Source organism: Pristiophorus japonicus, chromosome 32 (genome assembly GCF_044704955.1).
Source record: "Pristiophorus japonicus isolate sPriJap1 chromosome 32, sPriJap1.hap1, whole genome shotgun sequence".
Lineage (NCBI taxonomy): Eukaryota > Metazoa > Chordata > Chondrichthyes > Pristiophoridae > Pristiophorus > Pristiophorus japonicus.
In genome coordinates this window covers 5,679,858-5,693,702 of record NC_092008.1, presented here as the reverse complement: position 1 = coordinate 5,693,702, position 13,845 = coordinate 5,679,858, and the positions used below count along the sequence as shown (strand labels likewise).

General features: G+C 54.8%; 1 protein-coding gene across 1 annotated transcript; it reads right to left on the bottom strand.

Annotated features, from left to right (window-relative positions):
• Positions 1–3,364: 3,364 nt before the first annotated feature.
• LOC139240523 (translocon-associated protein subunit delta-like) lies at positions 3,365–9,606 on the bottom strand. Its single transcript, XM_070869066.1, has 5 exons — positions 9,499–9,606; positions 6,772–6,846; positions 5,625–5,723; positions 3,752–3,811; positions 3,365–3,469 (listed from the first exon to the last, which is right to left on the bottom strand). The coding sequence occupies exons 1-5, from the start codon at positions 9,604–9,606 to the stop codon at positions 3,365–3,367; spliced, it is 447 nt and encodes a 148-aa protein (XP_070725167.1).
• Between the last annotated feature and the right edge of the window lie 4,239 nt (positions 9,607–13,845).

Below are 13,845 nucleotides of genomic sequence, written 5' to 3'. Positions count from 1 at the left end.
GAGAGAGAGGCAGAGAGAGAGAGAGAGAGATGGAGAGAAAGAGGGAGTGAGAGTGAGAGAGAGAGTGAGAGAGAGACAGATGGAGAGAGGGAGAGAGACAGATGGAGAGATGGAGAGAGAGAGTGAGAAAGACAGAGAGAGAGAGTGAGAGAGAGAGACGGAGAGTGAGAGAGAGAGTATGAGAGAGAGAGGGTGAGATTGAATGAGTGGGAGAGAGAGAGAGACAGACAGACAGAGAGAGAGAGAGACAGAGTGAGAGCGGCAGAGAGACAGAGAGACACCGACTGGTGTCTCTCAGTCCCTCTCCCTCATGGAGATATCTGTACACGGACTGGTGTCTCTCAGTCCCTCTCCCTCATGGAGATATCTGTACACGGACTGGTGTCTCTCAGTCCCTCTCCCTCATGGAGATATCTGCACACTGACTGATGTCTCTCAGTCCCTCTCCCTCAGGGAGATATCTGTACACTGACTGGTGTCTCTCAGTCCCTCTCCCTCAGGGAGATATCTGTACACTGACTGGTGTCTCTCAGTCCCTCTCCCTCAGGGAGATATCTGTACACTGACTGCTGTCTCTCAGTCCCTCTCCCTCAGGGAGATATCTGTACACTGACTGGTGTCTCTCAGTCCCACTCCCTCAGGGAGATATCTGTACACTGACTGATGTATCTCAGCCCCTAATATATATGATATATCGATATGGTGAGATGAAGAGGGGTGGGAGGAGGCACGTGGGGAGCACAAACAGCGGCAGGGACAGGATGGGCCGATAGGCCTGTTTCTGTGCTGTACACTCGATGCAGTATGTGCTGAGGAGTGAGTGTGTGTGACGAGGTGGTTACTTGGAACATCCTCCATCTGACTTACCCGCATCCAACTCTCTTTGAAAGCTATTGGCCCCCACAGATATTGGCGTGGTCAGAGGCCAGTTGTTGTTGGCCTGCACGGAACGCTCGGTAAATCACACCCTCCAATCAGAGCTGGAGGGTGGAGTCGGACGGTTGTCTGTCGCGTGCAGAGAAGGACTTTTAAAAAATTAATTCACGGGATGTGGGCGTCGCTGGCAAGGCCAGCATTTATTGCCCATCCCTAATTGCCCCTTGAGAAGGTGGTGGTGTGCCTCCTTCTTGAACCGCTGCAGTCCGTGTGGTGAAGGTGCTCCCACAGTGCTGTTAGGGAGGGAGTTCCAGGATTGTGACCCAGCGACGATGCAGGAACGGCCGATATATTTCCAAGTCGGGATGGTGTGTGTGACTTGGAGGGGAACGTGGAGGTGGTGGTTTTTCCATGCGCCTGCTGCCCTTGCCCTTCTAGGCGGTAGAGGACACAGGTTTGGAAGGTGCTGCTGACTATTAACATGATGGCAGTGTTGGTCCAGGAGGTGAAGCGATGATCGGTACAGCCAGCTGGTCGTCACTGTGAGGCATCATCATCATAGGCAGTCCCTCAGAATCGAGGAAGACTTGCTTCCACTCCTGAAGTGAGTTCTTAGGTGGCTGAACAGTCCAATACGAGAACCACAGTCACTGTCACAGGTGGGACAGATAGTCGTTGAGGGAAGGGGAGGGTGGGACTGGTTTGCCGCACAATCCTTCCGCTGTCTGCGCTTGGTTTCTGCATGCTCTTGGCGACGAGACTCGAGGTGCTCAGAGACATCCCGGATGCACTTCCTCCACTTAGGGCGGACTGGTCTTTGGCCAGGGACTCCCACGTGTCGGTGGGGATGTTGCACTTTATCAGGTTGGCGTTGAGGGTGCCCCTTGTAACATTTCCTCTGCCCAGCTTTGTCTGGTTTGGCGTGAAGGAGCTCCAAGTAGAGCATTTGCTTTGCGAGTCTCGTGTCTGGCATGCGGACAATGTGGCCCGCCCAGCAGAGCTGGTCGAGTGTGGTCAGTGCTTCGCTGCTGGGGATGTTGGGCTGGTCGAGGACACTAACGTTGGTGCGTCTGTCATCCTATGGGATTTGGAGGATCTTGTGGAGATATCATCGATGGTATTTTTCCAGCGACTTCAGGTGTCGACTGTACATGGTCCATGTCTCTGAGGGCGGGTATCACTACAGCCCTGTAGACCATGAGCTTGGTGGCAGGTATGAAGGCCTGGTCTTCGAACACTCTCTTCCTCAGGTGGGACTGGAGGCGGTGTTTGATCTCGTCATCGATACCTGCTCTTTTGATGGGAGGCTCCCGAGAGATGGGAAGTGATACGCGCTGTGGATCTTGATGATTGGGGGGCAGTGCTGTGAGGAAAGGCTAGTGGAGGACCTTTGTCTAACGGATGTTTAGCGTGAGGCCTATGCTTTCGTTCGTATCAGTAAATACATCGACTATATCCTGGAGTTCAGCCTTGATGTGCGCAGGGGGCGTTGGGGCAATGATGAAGCCCTGTTTGACCACAGTGCAGGTGTGGATTGGGTATACAAAGGATCCTTTGGTAAGGATCACGGCCTGCATGGCATTATGGAGCTGCCAGCTAGTGGTAACTGAGTACTGCACCCACCATTGGGCCATGGCACTGCTTCTGGTACGGTTGCATGGCCCCAGTGATGGGACACGCTAAGCCCGTGCTGTCGCTGTCCTGAGAGTGTTTGGTGGGGACAGTGTAGAGAGAGCTTTACTCTGTATCAAACATTGTTTACTTAATAAGAAAGTCAGCTGTTTGTTGGAGGCAATGCAACAATGTCCCTTATCAGATCGGAGTGCCTTTATTAAAGAGCGCGCCACACTTTCCGAGGGGCGGTGCTGAGGGAGCGCCGCACTGTCAGAGAGGCGGTGCTGAGGGAGCGCTGCACTGTCGGAGGGGCGGTACTGAGGGAGCGCCGCATTGTTGGAGGAGCGTTGCTGAGGGATCGCCGCACTGTCGGAGGGACGGTACTGAGGGAGCGCCGCACTGTCGGAGGGACGGTACTGAGGGAGCGCCGCACTATCGGAGGGACGGTACTGAGGGATCGCCGCACTGTCGGAGGGACGGTACTGAGGGAGCGCCGCACTGTCGGAGGGACGGTACTGAGGGAGCGCCGCACTGTTAGAGGGATGGTGCTGAGGGAGCGCCGACTGTCGGAGGGGTAGTGCTGAGGATTTGAAGGGGAAAACAAGCGTTGATAGAGGCTTGGTAACACTTCCAATAAGTTCGCACAGGCACGATGGGATGAACGGCCACACAATTGCACAGAGAGTCGAGTCATCGCTGAAAGTGATACGCTACCATCTTATCGAGAGAGGAATAAAACCAGTTTGGAGGGAGTATTATTTTATTAAATCGCGTCGGTTCTCACTCCGGCCTCTCTGCTCCGATTTACCCCTGGGGAGGTTCCAGCATGCTCGGCCCCCTCCTTCCCCCGGCCCCGCCCGCCCCCGATGCTCCATCACGCCTGGATGTTGCTTTTCACGCTGAATGCCAGGTAGTAGACCAGAAGGCCGATCGCCACGGCAACCACTTCGGTTGCAACCCAGGGTCCGTTCCACGCTCCCTGGAGAGGGGTTGGTGCGGGAGGGGGGAAGAGATTGAAGTTAGATGAGAACAAGGACACAGGGAATATTAGCCACCCTGCCCCACCCCTCAGACAGCCCGATCCAGAGAGAGAGAGCGCACGCGCCCGTCTCAAACAGCGCCACCCAAGGGTGTCCGCTTTATCGGTGCTGCCAGAGCCTCCTGCACCTCCCCTGCCCTCCCCTACTCCCAGCCCACCCACCCGCAGAGCAAACACACCCCCCACGCCCCCCCCCGCCCCCACACAGTTGCCTCCACTCACCCGATGGTCAACGTTGACACTGAATAATGGCTTGATGGTAGACAGGTCCTCGCTATTCCTCTGAGGGAACGAGACCCGAGAGCGTCAGACAGCAACAGTTGCTGGGGGTGGCAAGGGAGGGCGGACCGCAAGGAGAGAGGGAGGGAGGAGAGCACAGGCTGCTTTCAACTCAAGCAACCCCTTCGCCCCACCAATGGAAGCTGTGCCTTGCACCCCTTGCGGCCCGCGCCTGGAACACCCTCCCGCTTCTCCATCCCCAACTTTAAGACCCTCTTCATGCCCTTCTCCAAATCGCTCCGTAGAACCCACCTCTTTGACCCGTTAGTTCCCCCCCCCCCCCCGACACCCTCCTGTGGCTCACTTTCTGCCCCTGGCTGTCCTGATGTGACTTTCTGCCTGCCAGAATTTTGATCAAGAGTTTGGCCTCGATCTCTCTCTGAAGCTCCTTGGCTGCACTTTCTCCAGTCTCAGTGCCAGAGGTGGCGTCAGTCTGCGGATGTGGGCGTCGCTGGCAAGGCCGGCATTTGTTGCCGGTCCCAAGCTGAGAAAGTCGTGCTGGGGCACCTTCAATAGCGGCCCCTTCCGAGGGTGTGAGACTGGAGTTAAACAGGCCAGCAAAAATGTATCAGAACAGCCTCCTCCTGTTCCTAATGTAACAGGCTCAAGGGGCTGAATGGGCCTCCTCCTTTTCCGAATGTAAAGCTCGACGGGCTGAATGGCCTCCTCCTTTTCCTAATGTAACAGGCTCGAGGGGCTGAATGGGCCTCCTCCTGTTCCTAATGTAACAGGCGCGAGGGCTGAATGGGCCTCCTCCTGATCCTAATGTAACAGGCTCGAGGGGCTGAATGGCCTCCTCCTGTTCCTAATGTAACAGGCTCGAGGGGCTGAATGGGCCTGCTCCTGTTCCTAATGTTGCAGGCTCGAGGGGCTGAATGGCCTTTGCAGTGCCCACTGGTTGAGGGGGTGTGGGGAGAGTGGGCGGTGCTTGCGGATGGGAAAAGAGCCTCCCCTCGGCCTGGTGCAAGGGCCCGAGACTGAAAACAAGACCCAACCCTTCACCAGCCCTTGACGAACTACAAGGTGCAGGTACGCACGCTGCTTAATAAGGGCAAAAGAAAAATGAAATCTATCGAATCAACAGGCATTGGCAGGTCATACAATCTTACCGCGCAGGAGGCCATTCAGCCCCTCGAACCCGTGCTGTGCCAGCTCGGCGACAGAGCGACCCAATCAGTCCCACACTCCCCCCTTGCTCTTTCCCCACAGCCTGGCACATTTCCCCTTTCAGTATTTGTCCAAATCCCGGTTTGAAAGTCACGATTGAATCTGCTCCCACCACCCTTTCAGACAGCGCGTTCCCGATCATAACAACTCATAGCAACATAGAAACATACAAAATAGGTGCATGAATAGGCCATTCGGCCCTTCGAGCCTGCACCACCATTCAATGAGTTCATGGCTGAACATGCAACTTCAGTACCCCTTTCCTGCTTTCTCGCCATACCCCTTGATCCCCCTAGTAGTAAGGACTACATCTAACTCCCTTTTGAATATATTTAGTGAATTGGCCTCAACAACTTTCTGTGCTAGAGAATTCTGGGTGAAGAAGTTTCTCCTCAACTCACAGCGTAAACACATTCTCTCCATCACCCCCTCTGGTTCCATCGCCGATTATCATCAATCTGTGTCCCTCTGGTTACCCACCCTCCTGCCCCCGGGAACAGGTTCTCACGATCCACTCGATCATAACCCCTCGTTATTGTGAACACCTCAATTAAATCTCCCCTCAACCTTCTCTGCTCCAAGGAGAACAACCCCAGCTTCTCCAGTCTCTCCCCTTCACTGAAGGTCCTCCTACCTGGGTATTGAACACACGACTCACTTTTCTCAAGGCGCTGTAGGACTCCTCGTCGAAGAACTTCACCTCGCACGTCCCCGACTTGGTGACCTTGTGCTCAGCGCTCCAGGAAACCTGCGGCAAGCATGGAAACTCGTGGTTAACGAAGACATGGCAGCAGTTCCGGGTTGGGGGGGGTGGAGATTCGGCGCTCCGCGGTACCAGAAAGGCTGATCCCTCCCTCCTCCCGCCATGGCAGGTGGAGCGGCCTGCCGGAGGGGCCACAAGTGGGGGAGAGGGACGGAGAAGAGAAGAGGTTTAACAGCGGCTCCTGATGTGATCACCAGTGGCTCCCACTGAACACACGCATCCGACCCAGTGCAGCACTATGTGCAGGGGGGGTTCAGGGGGTGAGCCACTATGTACAGGGTGGGGGGTTCAGGGAGTGCGCCACTATATACGGGGGGGGGGGATTGGGGTTCAGGGAGTGCACCACTATGTGCAGGGAGAGGGGGGTTCAGGGAATGAGCCACTATGTGCAAAGGAGGGGGGTAGAGGGTTTGCGCCACTATGTGCAGGAGGGGGGAGGTTGGCTTACAGGGAGTGCGCCACTATGTGCAGGGGGGGTTGGGGTTCAGGGAGTGAACCACTATGTGCAGGGAGCGGGGTGCTCAGGGAGTGCACCACGATGTGCAAGGGGGGGGGGCTTCAGGGAGTGTGCCACTCTGTGCTGTGGGGGGAAGGGTGTCAGTGAGTGCGCCACTATGTGCGGGGGGTAGGTTCAGGGAGTGCGCCACTATGTGCGGGAGTGGGGGGTTCAGGGAGTGCGCCACTATGTACGAGGGGGTTTCAGGGAGTGCGCCACTATCTGCAGCGGGGGCGCGGGTTCTGGGAGTGAGCCACTATCTTCCGGGAGGGGTTGTGCCACTATGTGCAGTGGGGGAGAGAGAGAGAGAGAGGAGGAGGATCAGGTGCTCCTGCTCAGGCTCAGCGTGATCACAAGCTCGGGACTCCACTCACACCCAGCAATGGGATGGGCTGTCAGCGTCCTACCCACCCTTCCCCACAACACTGATACAGCGTGACTGAGCTGAGTGCGGCAACACCTCTGGGCCGATCTCGCGGTGAAGGGGTGACCACCGGACGCTTCGTGTTAACCAAACCACCCCCCACATCACTTTACCTGGTAGCGCCCGAAGTCTTGACCGCGGGTGACGGGGAACTGTTTACCGTTGATATCTGCGTGGAGGGCCACATTCTGTGGGGAGAGAGAGAAGCGGATAGTGGCATTAGAGAGAGGGAGAGAGAGAGAGAGAGAGAGGGCCCCAATGCAATTCTCATCCTCAACTTCAAATCCCCCCATGGCCCCCACCCCCTCTCCATATCTGTAACCTCCTCTAGCCTCTACACCCCTCCCTATCTCTGTAACCTCCTCCAGCCCCTACACCCCTCCCTATCTCTGTAACCTCCTCCAGCCCTTACATCCCTCCCTATCATTGTAACCTCCTTCAGCCCCTTCACCCCTCCCTATCTCTGTAACCCCCTTCAGCCCCGACACCCCTCCCTATCTCTGTAACCTCCTCCAGCCCCTACATCCCTCCCTATCTCTGTAATCCCTCGCCCCCTCCATCTCTATAACCTCCTCCTGCCCCTACATCCCTCCCTATCTCTGTAATCCCCTCCAGCCCCTTCACCCCTCCCGATCTCTGTAACTTCCTCGTCCCCTCCATCTCTATAACCTCCTCCTGCCCCTACACCACTCCCTATCTCTGTAACCCCCTCGAGCCTCGACACCCCTCCAATGTCTCTGTAATCCCCTCCAGCCCCTACACCCCTCCCTAACTCAGTAACCTCCTCCAGCCCCCACATCCCACCCTTTCGCTAACCTCCTCCAGCCCCTACAACCCTCGAGATCCCTGCGCTCCTCCAATTCTGGCCTCTTGCCCATCCCCCGATTCCCATCGCTCCACCATTGGCGGCCGTGCGTTCAGCTGCCTGGGCCCCAACCGCTCCACCTCTCTGCTCCTTTAAAATGCTGCTTAGAACCGACCTCTTTGACCAAGACACATGTGAATAAGAAGAACCTGTTCCCCGGGGCAAAAGGGTGGGTAACCAGAGGGACACAGATTGACGATAATCGCCGATGGAACCAGTGGGGGAGATGGGGACAATGTGTTTACGCAGCGAGTTGTTGTGATCACAATCGTGCTGCCTGAAAGCTCGGTGGGAGCAGATTCAATCGTGACTTTCAAACCGGGAATTGGATAAATGCTGGAAGAGTAAATGTGCCGGGCTGTGGGGAAAGGGCAGGGGGGGAGTGTGGGACTGATTGGGTCGCTCTGTCACAGAGACGGCACAGCACGGGAGGAGGCCATTTCGGCCCATCGTGTCCTCGCCGGCCGACCAAGAGCTACCCGGCCTAATCCCACTTTCCCGCTCTGGGTCAGTAGCCCTGTAGGTTACGGCACTTCAAGTTGCACATCCAAATGTGGTGAGGGTTTCTGCCTCTACCGCCCTTTCAGGCCGTGAGTTCCACCCCAGACCCCCACCGCCCTCTGGGTGAAGACATTTCCCCTCAAATCCCCTCTAAACCTCCCTCCAATTACTTTCAATCTCTGCCTCCTGGTTGTTGACCCCTCTGCCAAGGGAAACAGGTCTGTCCTATCCACTCTATCCAGGCCCCTCATCATTTTATACACCTCAATTAGGTCTCCACTCAACCTCCTCTGTTCCAAGGAAAACAACCCCAGCCTTTCCAATCTTTCCTCATCGCTAAAACTCTGCAGTCCCGGCAACATCCTGGTAAATCTCCTCTGTACCCTCTCCAGTGCGATCACATCCTTCCTGTAATGCCTGACCAGAACTGCACGCAGTACTCTAGCTGTGGTCGAACTAGTGTTTTATACAGTTCAAGCATAACCTCCCTGCTCTTGTATTCTATGCCTCGGCCAATAAAGGCAAGTATTCTGTGTGCCTTCTTAACCACCTTAACTACCTAGCCTGCTACCTTCAGGGATCTGTGGACCTGCACTCCAAGGTCCCTTTGTTCCTCTACTCTACTCAGTGTCCGATCATTTAATGTGTATTCCCTCGCCTTGTTAGCCCTCTCCAAATGCATTACCTCACACGTCTCCGGATTGAATTCCATTTGCCACTGTTCTGCCCACCTGACCTGTACCAGTTGATGGTCTACAGGGCTGTAGTAATACCCGCCCTCTTGTATGGCTCAGAGACATGGACCATGTACAGTAAATACCTCAAGTCGCTGGAAAAATACCACCAACGTTGCCTCCGTAAGATCCTACAAATCCCCTGGGAGGACAGATGCACCAACGTTAGCGTCCTCGACCAGGCCAACATCCCCAGCATCGAACCACTGACTACACTTGACCAGCTCGGCTGGGCAGGGCCACATTGTCCGCATGCCCCGACATGCGACTCCCAAAGCAAGCGCTCTACTCGAAACTCCTTCACAGCAAACGAGCCAAAGGTGGGCAGAGGAAACGTTACAAGGACCACCCTCAAAGCCTCCCTGATAAAGCGCAGCATCCCCACTGACACCTGGGAGTCCCTGGCCAAAGACTAGTCCGCCCTAAGTGGAGAAAGTGCATCTGGGAGGGCGCTGAGCACCTCGAGTCTCGTCGCCGAGAGCGTGCAGAAACCAAGCGCAGGCAGCGGAAGGAGCGTGCGGCAAACAAGTCCCACCCTCCCCTTCCCTCAACCACTATCTGTCCCACCTGTGACAGGGACTGTGGTTCCCGTATTGGACTGTTCAGCCACCTAAGGACTCATGTTAATAGTGGAAGGAAGTCTTCCTCGATTCAGAGGCGCTGCCTAAGATGACAATGACATTGATATCTTCCTGCAGTGCACAGCTTTTTTCTTCACTATCAACAATTATAATTATTACTTGTCCCTGCGGCAGCTCATTGGTTGAAGGTGGTGCTTTGTTGTGCTGCCCACGACAGTCAAATAGTCGCTCCCCAATTTTAATCGGCTGGGCGAATACTTGAAACATGGTTGCTTGTTTGAGATACCAGGGACCCCTGAAAACCCTACTCCATTTGGGAGCCGAGATAATTGGGTTTTGTGGAACAGTATTGGTTTTGCCTCACCCACCACCCTGATCCTCTCTTCAATCCCACGACTCGTGGATGGGACCAGGGATTAGAGAGGCTCCAGTTGCAGTTTGGCTCGGAACTCACCCTCCAGGCCCACGTACAGTTTTAACGATCGCATTCCCTCTCGCAGAACCGGGCACTGCAGGCCGGGTGGAGAACCCTAGGTGGAGATTTAATCACGTTCGGCATAATTATGAAGGACTGCAGTTGGAAGAACAATAAAAGACTATTTGCTCTGCTTGGGAAGTCACAAAGGGTCACAACTTTGATATTGATACAGGGCTATTGGGAGAGAGTAGGACAGTGGGATTCATTTGGAATTGATACAGGGCTATGGGTAGAAAGAAGGGAAGTGGGATTAGTTGGGGATTGTTACAGGGCTATGGGGAGACGGCGGGGCAGTGGGTGTCGTTTCGAATTGATAGAGGGCTATGGGTAGGGAGCGGGGCAGTGGGATTAGTTTGGGGATTGATTTCAGACCATGGGGAGAGAGCGGGGCAGTGGAATTAGTTTGGGATTGATACAGGGCTATGGGGAGAGAGCGGGGCAGTGGGAGTAGTTTGGGGATTGACACAGAGCTGTGGGGAGAGAGCGGGGCAGTGACATTAATTTGGAGATTTAGACGGCTATAGGGAGAGAGCGGGGCAGTGGGATTAGTTTCGGGACAGAACTATGCTGTTAGTTTGGGGACAGGGCTATGGAGAGAGAGCGGCGCAGTGGGATTAGTTTGGGGACAGGGCTATGGAGAGAGAGTGGGGCCGGGGGCTTAATTTGGGGATTGATACAGGGCTATGGGGAGAGAGCGGGGCAGTGGGATGAGTTTGGGGACAGGGCTATGTAGAGAGAGCGGGGCAGTGGGATTAATTTGGGGATTGATACAGGGCTATGGGGAGAGCGCGGGGAAGTGGGATTAGTTGGGGCTTGACAAGGCTACAGGACACAGCAGGGCAGTGGGATTAGTTTGGTAACTGACACAGGGCCATGGGAGAGAGCGGGGCAGTGGGATTAGTTTGGCGATTGACACAGTGCTACGGGGAGAGAATGCGGCAGTGGGTTAGTTTAGGGATTTACTCAGTACCATGAGGAGAGAGCGGGTCAGAGGGATTATTTTGAGATTGATACAGGGCTATGGAGAGAGCGGAGCAATGGGATTAGTTTGGGATTGATACAGGGCTAAGGATAGAGGGCGGGGCAGTGGGAGTCGTTTGGAATTGATACAGGGCTATGGGTAGAGAGTGGGGCAGTGGGATTAGTTTGGCGATTCATATAGAACCATAGGGAGAGAGCGGGGCAGTGGGATTAGTTTGGGATTGATACAGGGCTATGTATAGCGAGCGGGACAGTGGGATTAGTTTGGAATTGATTCAGGGCTATGGGTAGAGAGCGGGGCAGTGGGATTAGTTTGGAATTGATACAGGGCTATGGGTAGAGAGCGGGGCACTGGGATTAATTTGGGGATTGATACAGTGTAATAGGGAGAGAGCGGGGCAGTGGGATTAATTTGGGGATTTAGACGGCTATGGGGAGTGAGCAGGGCAGTGAGTTTAGTTTGGGGATTGATACAGGGCTATGGGGAGAGAGCGGGGCAGTGGGATTAGACTGGAATTGATACAGGGCTATGAGGAGTGAGCAGGGCAGTGTGATTAGTTTGGGGATTGACATAGGACTATGGGGAGAGAGCGGGGCAGTGGGATTAGTTTGGGGATTGTTACATGGCTATGGGGAGAGAGCGGGGCAGTGGGAGTAGTTTGGGGATTGAAACAGAGCTGAGGGTAGAGAGCAGGGCAGTGAGATTATTTGGAGATTTAGACGGCTATGGGTAGAGATAGGGCAAGTGGGATTAGTTTGGAGACGGGACTATGGGGAGAGAGCGTGGCAGCGGGATTAGTTTGGGGACAGGGCTATGGAGAGAGAGCGGGGTACGGGGCAGAATTTGAGGATTGATACAGGGCTATGGGGAGAGAGCAGGACAGTGGGATTAATTTGGGGACAGGGCTATGGAGAGAGAGCGGGGCAGTGGGATTAATTTGGGGATTGATACAGGGCTATGGGGAGAGAGCGGGGAAGTGGGATTAGTTGGGGATTGACAAGGCTACAGGAGACAGCAGGACAGTGGGATTAGTTTGGGGACTGACACAGGGCCATGGGAGAGAGCGGGACAGTGGAATTAATTTGGGGATTTACTAAGTGCCATGGGGAGAGAGCGGGTCAGAGGGATTATTTTGAGATTGATACGGGGCTATGGATAGAGATCGGAGCAATGGGATTAGTTTGGGATTGATACAGGGCTAAGGATCGAGAGCGGGGCAGTTGGAGTCGTTTGGAATTGATACAGCGCAATGTGTAGAGAGTGGGGCAGTGGGATTACTTTGGGCATTGAAATAGGACCATGGGGAGAGAGCGGGGCAGTGGGATTAGTTTGGGATTGATACAGGGCTATGGATAGCGAGCGGGGCAGTGGGATTAGTTTGAAATTGATTCAGGGCTATGGGTAGAGAGCGGGGCAGTGGGATTAGTTTGGAATTGATACAGCGCTATGGGTAGAGAGCGGGGCAGTGGGATTCGTTTGGGGATTGATACAGGGTAATTGGGAGAGAGCAGGGCAGTGGGATTAATTTGGGGATTTAGACGGCTATGGGCTGCGAGCAGGGCAGTGGCTTTAGTTTGGGGATTGAAACAGGGCTATGGATAGCGAGTGGGGCAGTGGGATTAGTTTGGAATTGATACAGGGCTACGGGTAGAGAGCGGGGCAGTGGGATTAGTTTGGGGATTGATGCAGGGCAATGGGGAGAGAGCGGGGCAGTGGGATTAGTTTGGGATTGATACAGGGCTATGGATAGCGAGCGGGGCAGTGGGATTAGTTTGGAATTGATACAGGGCTGTTGGGAGTGAGCGGGGCAGTGTGATTAGTTTGAGGATTGATACAGGGCTATGGGGAGAGAGCGGGGCAGTGTGATTAATATGGGGATTGATACAGGACTATTGGGAGAAAGCGGGCCAGTTGGGTTAGATTGGGATTGATACAGGGCTATGGATAGCGAGTGGGACAGTGGGATTAGTTTGGAATTGATTCAGGGCTATGCTTTGAGAGCGGGGCAGTGGGTTTAGTTTGGGGATTTACATAAGACTATGGGGAGAGTGCGGGGCAGTGGGAGTAGTTTGGGGATTGACACAGAGCTGTGGGGGGAGAGCGGGGCAGTGAGATTAATTTGGATATTAGACGGCTATGGGGAGAGAGCGGCGCAGTGGGATTAGTTTGGGGACAGGACTATGGGAGAGAGCGGGGCAGTGGGATTCTTTTGGGGACAGGGCAAGGAGAGAGAGTGGGGCAGTGGAATTAGTTTGGGGACAGGGCTATGGAGAGAGCGGGGGGCAGGGGGCTTAATTTGGGGATTGATACAGGGCTATGGTGAGAGAGCGTGGCAGTGGGATTAATTTGGGTACAGGGCTATGGAGAGAGAGCGGGGCAGTGGGATTAATTTAGGGATTGATACAGGGCTGTGGAGAGAGAGCGGGGCAGTGGGATCAGTTGGGGATTGACAGGGCTACAGGAGACAGCAGGGCAGTGGGATTAGTTTGGGGACTGACACAGGGCCATTGGAGAGAGCGTGGCAGTGGGATTAGTTTGGTGATTGACACAGGGCTATGGGGAGAGAGCGGGGCAGTGGGATTAGTTTGGGGACAGGGCTATGGAGAGAGAGTGGGGCAGTGGAATTAGTTTGGGGACAGGGCTATGGAGAGAGCGGGAGGCAGGGCGCTTAATTTTGGGATTGATACAGGGCTATGGAGAGAGAGCGGGGCAGTGGGATTAGTTGGGGATTGACAAGGTTACAGGAGACGGCAGGGCAGTGGGATTAGTTTCGAGACTGACACAGGGCCATGGGAGAGAGCGTGGCAGTGGGATTAGTTTGGTGATTGACAAAGGGCTATGGGGAGAGAACGGGGCAGTGGGATTAGTTTGGGGATTTACTCAGTGCCATGGGGAGAGAGCGGGTCAGAGGGATTATTTTGAGATTGATACAGGGCTATGCGGAGAGAGCGGGGCAGTGGGATTTATTTGGGGATTTAGACGGCTATCGGGAGTGAGCAGGGCAGTGAGTTTAGTTTGGGGATTGATACAGGGCTATGGGGAGAGA

Excerpts from the sequence above, each read along its gene's own strand:
- LOC139240523 (XM_070869066.1), bottom strand. The coding sequence starts at position 9,606 with ATGTTTCAAGTATTCGCCCAGCCGATTAAAATTGGGGAGCGACTATTT. Across the intron at positions 5,724-6,771 it reads AAGACTTCGGGCGCTACCAG|GTTTCCTGGAGCGCTGAGCA; the intron begins GTAAAGTGATGT and ends TGCTTGCCGCAG. Across the intron at positions 3,812-5,624 it reads CCTTGAGAAAAGTGAGTCGT|AGGAATAGCGAGGACCTGTC; the intron begins GTGTTCAATACC and ends TCGTTCCCTCAG.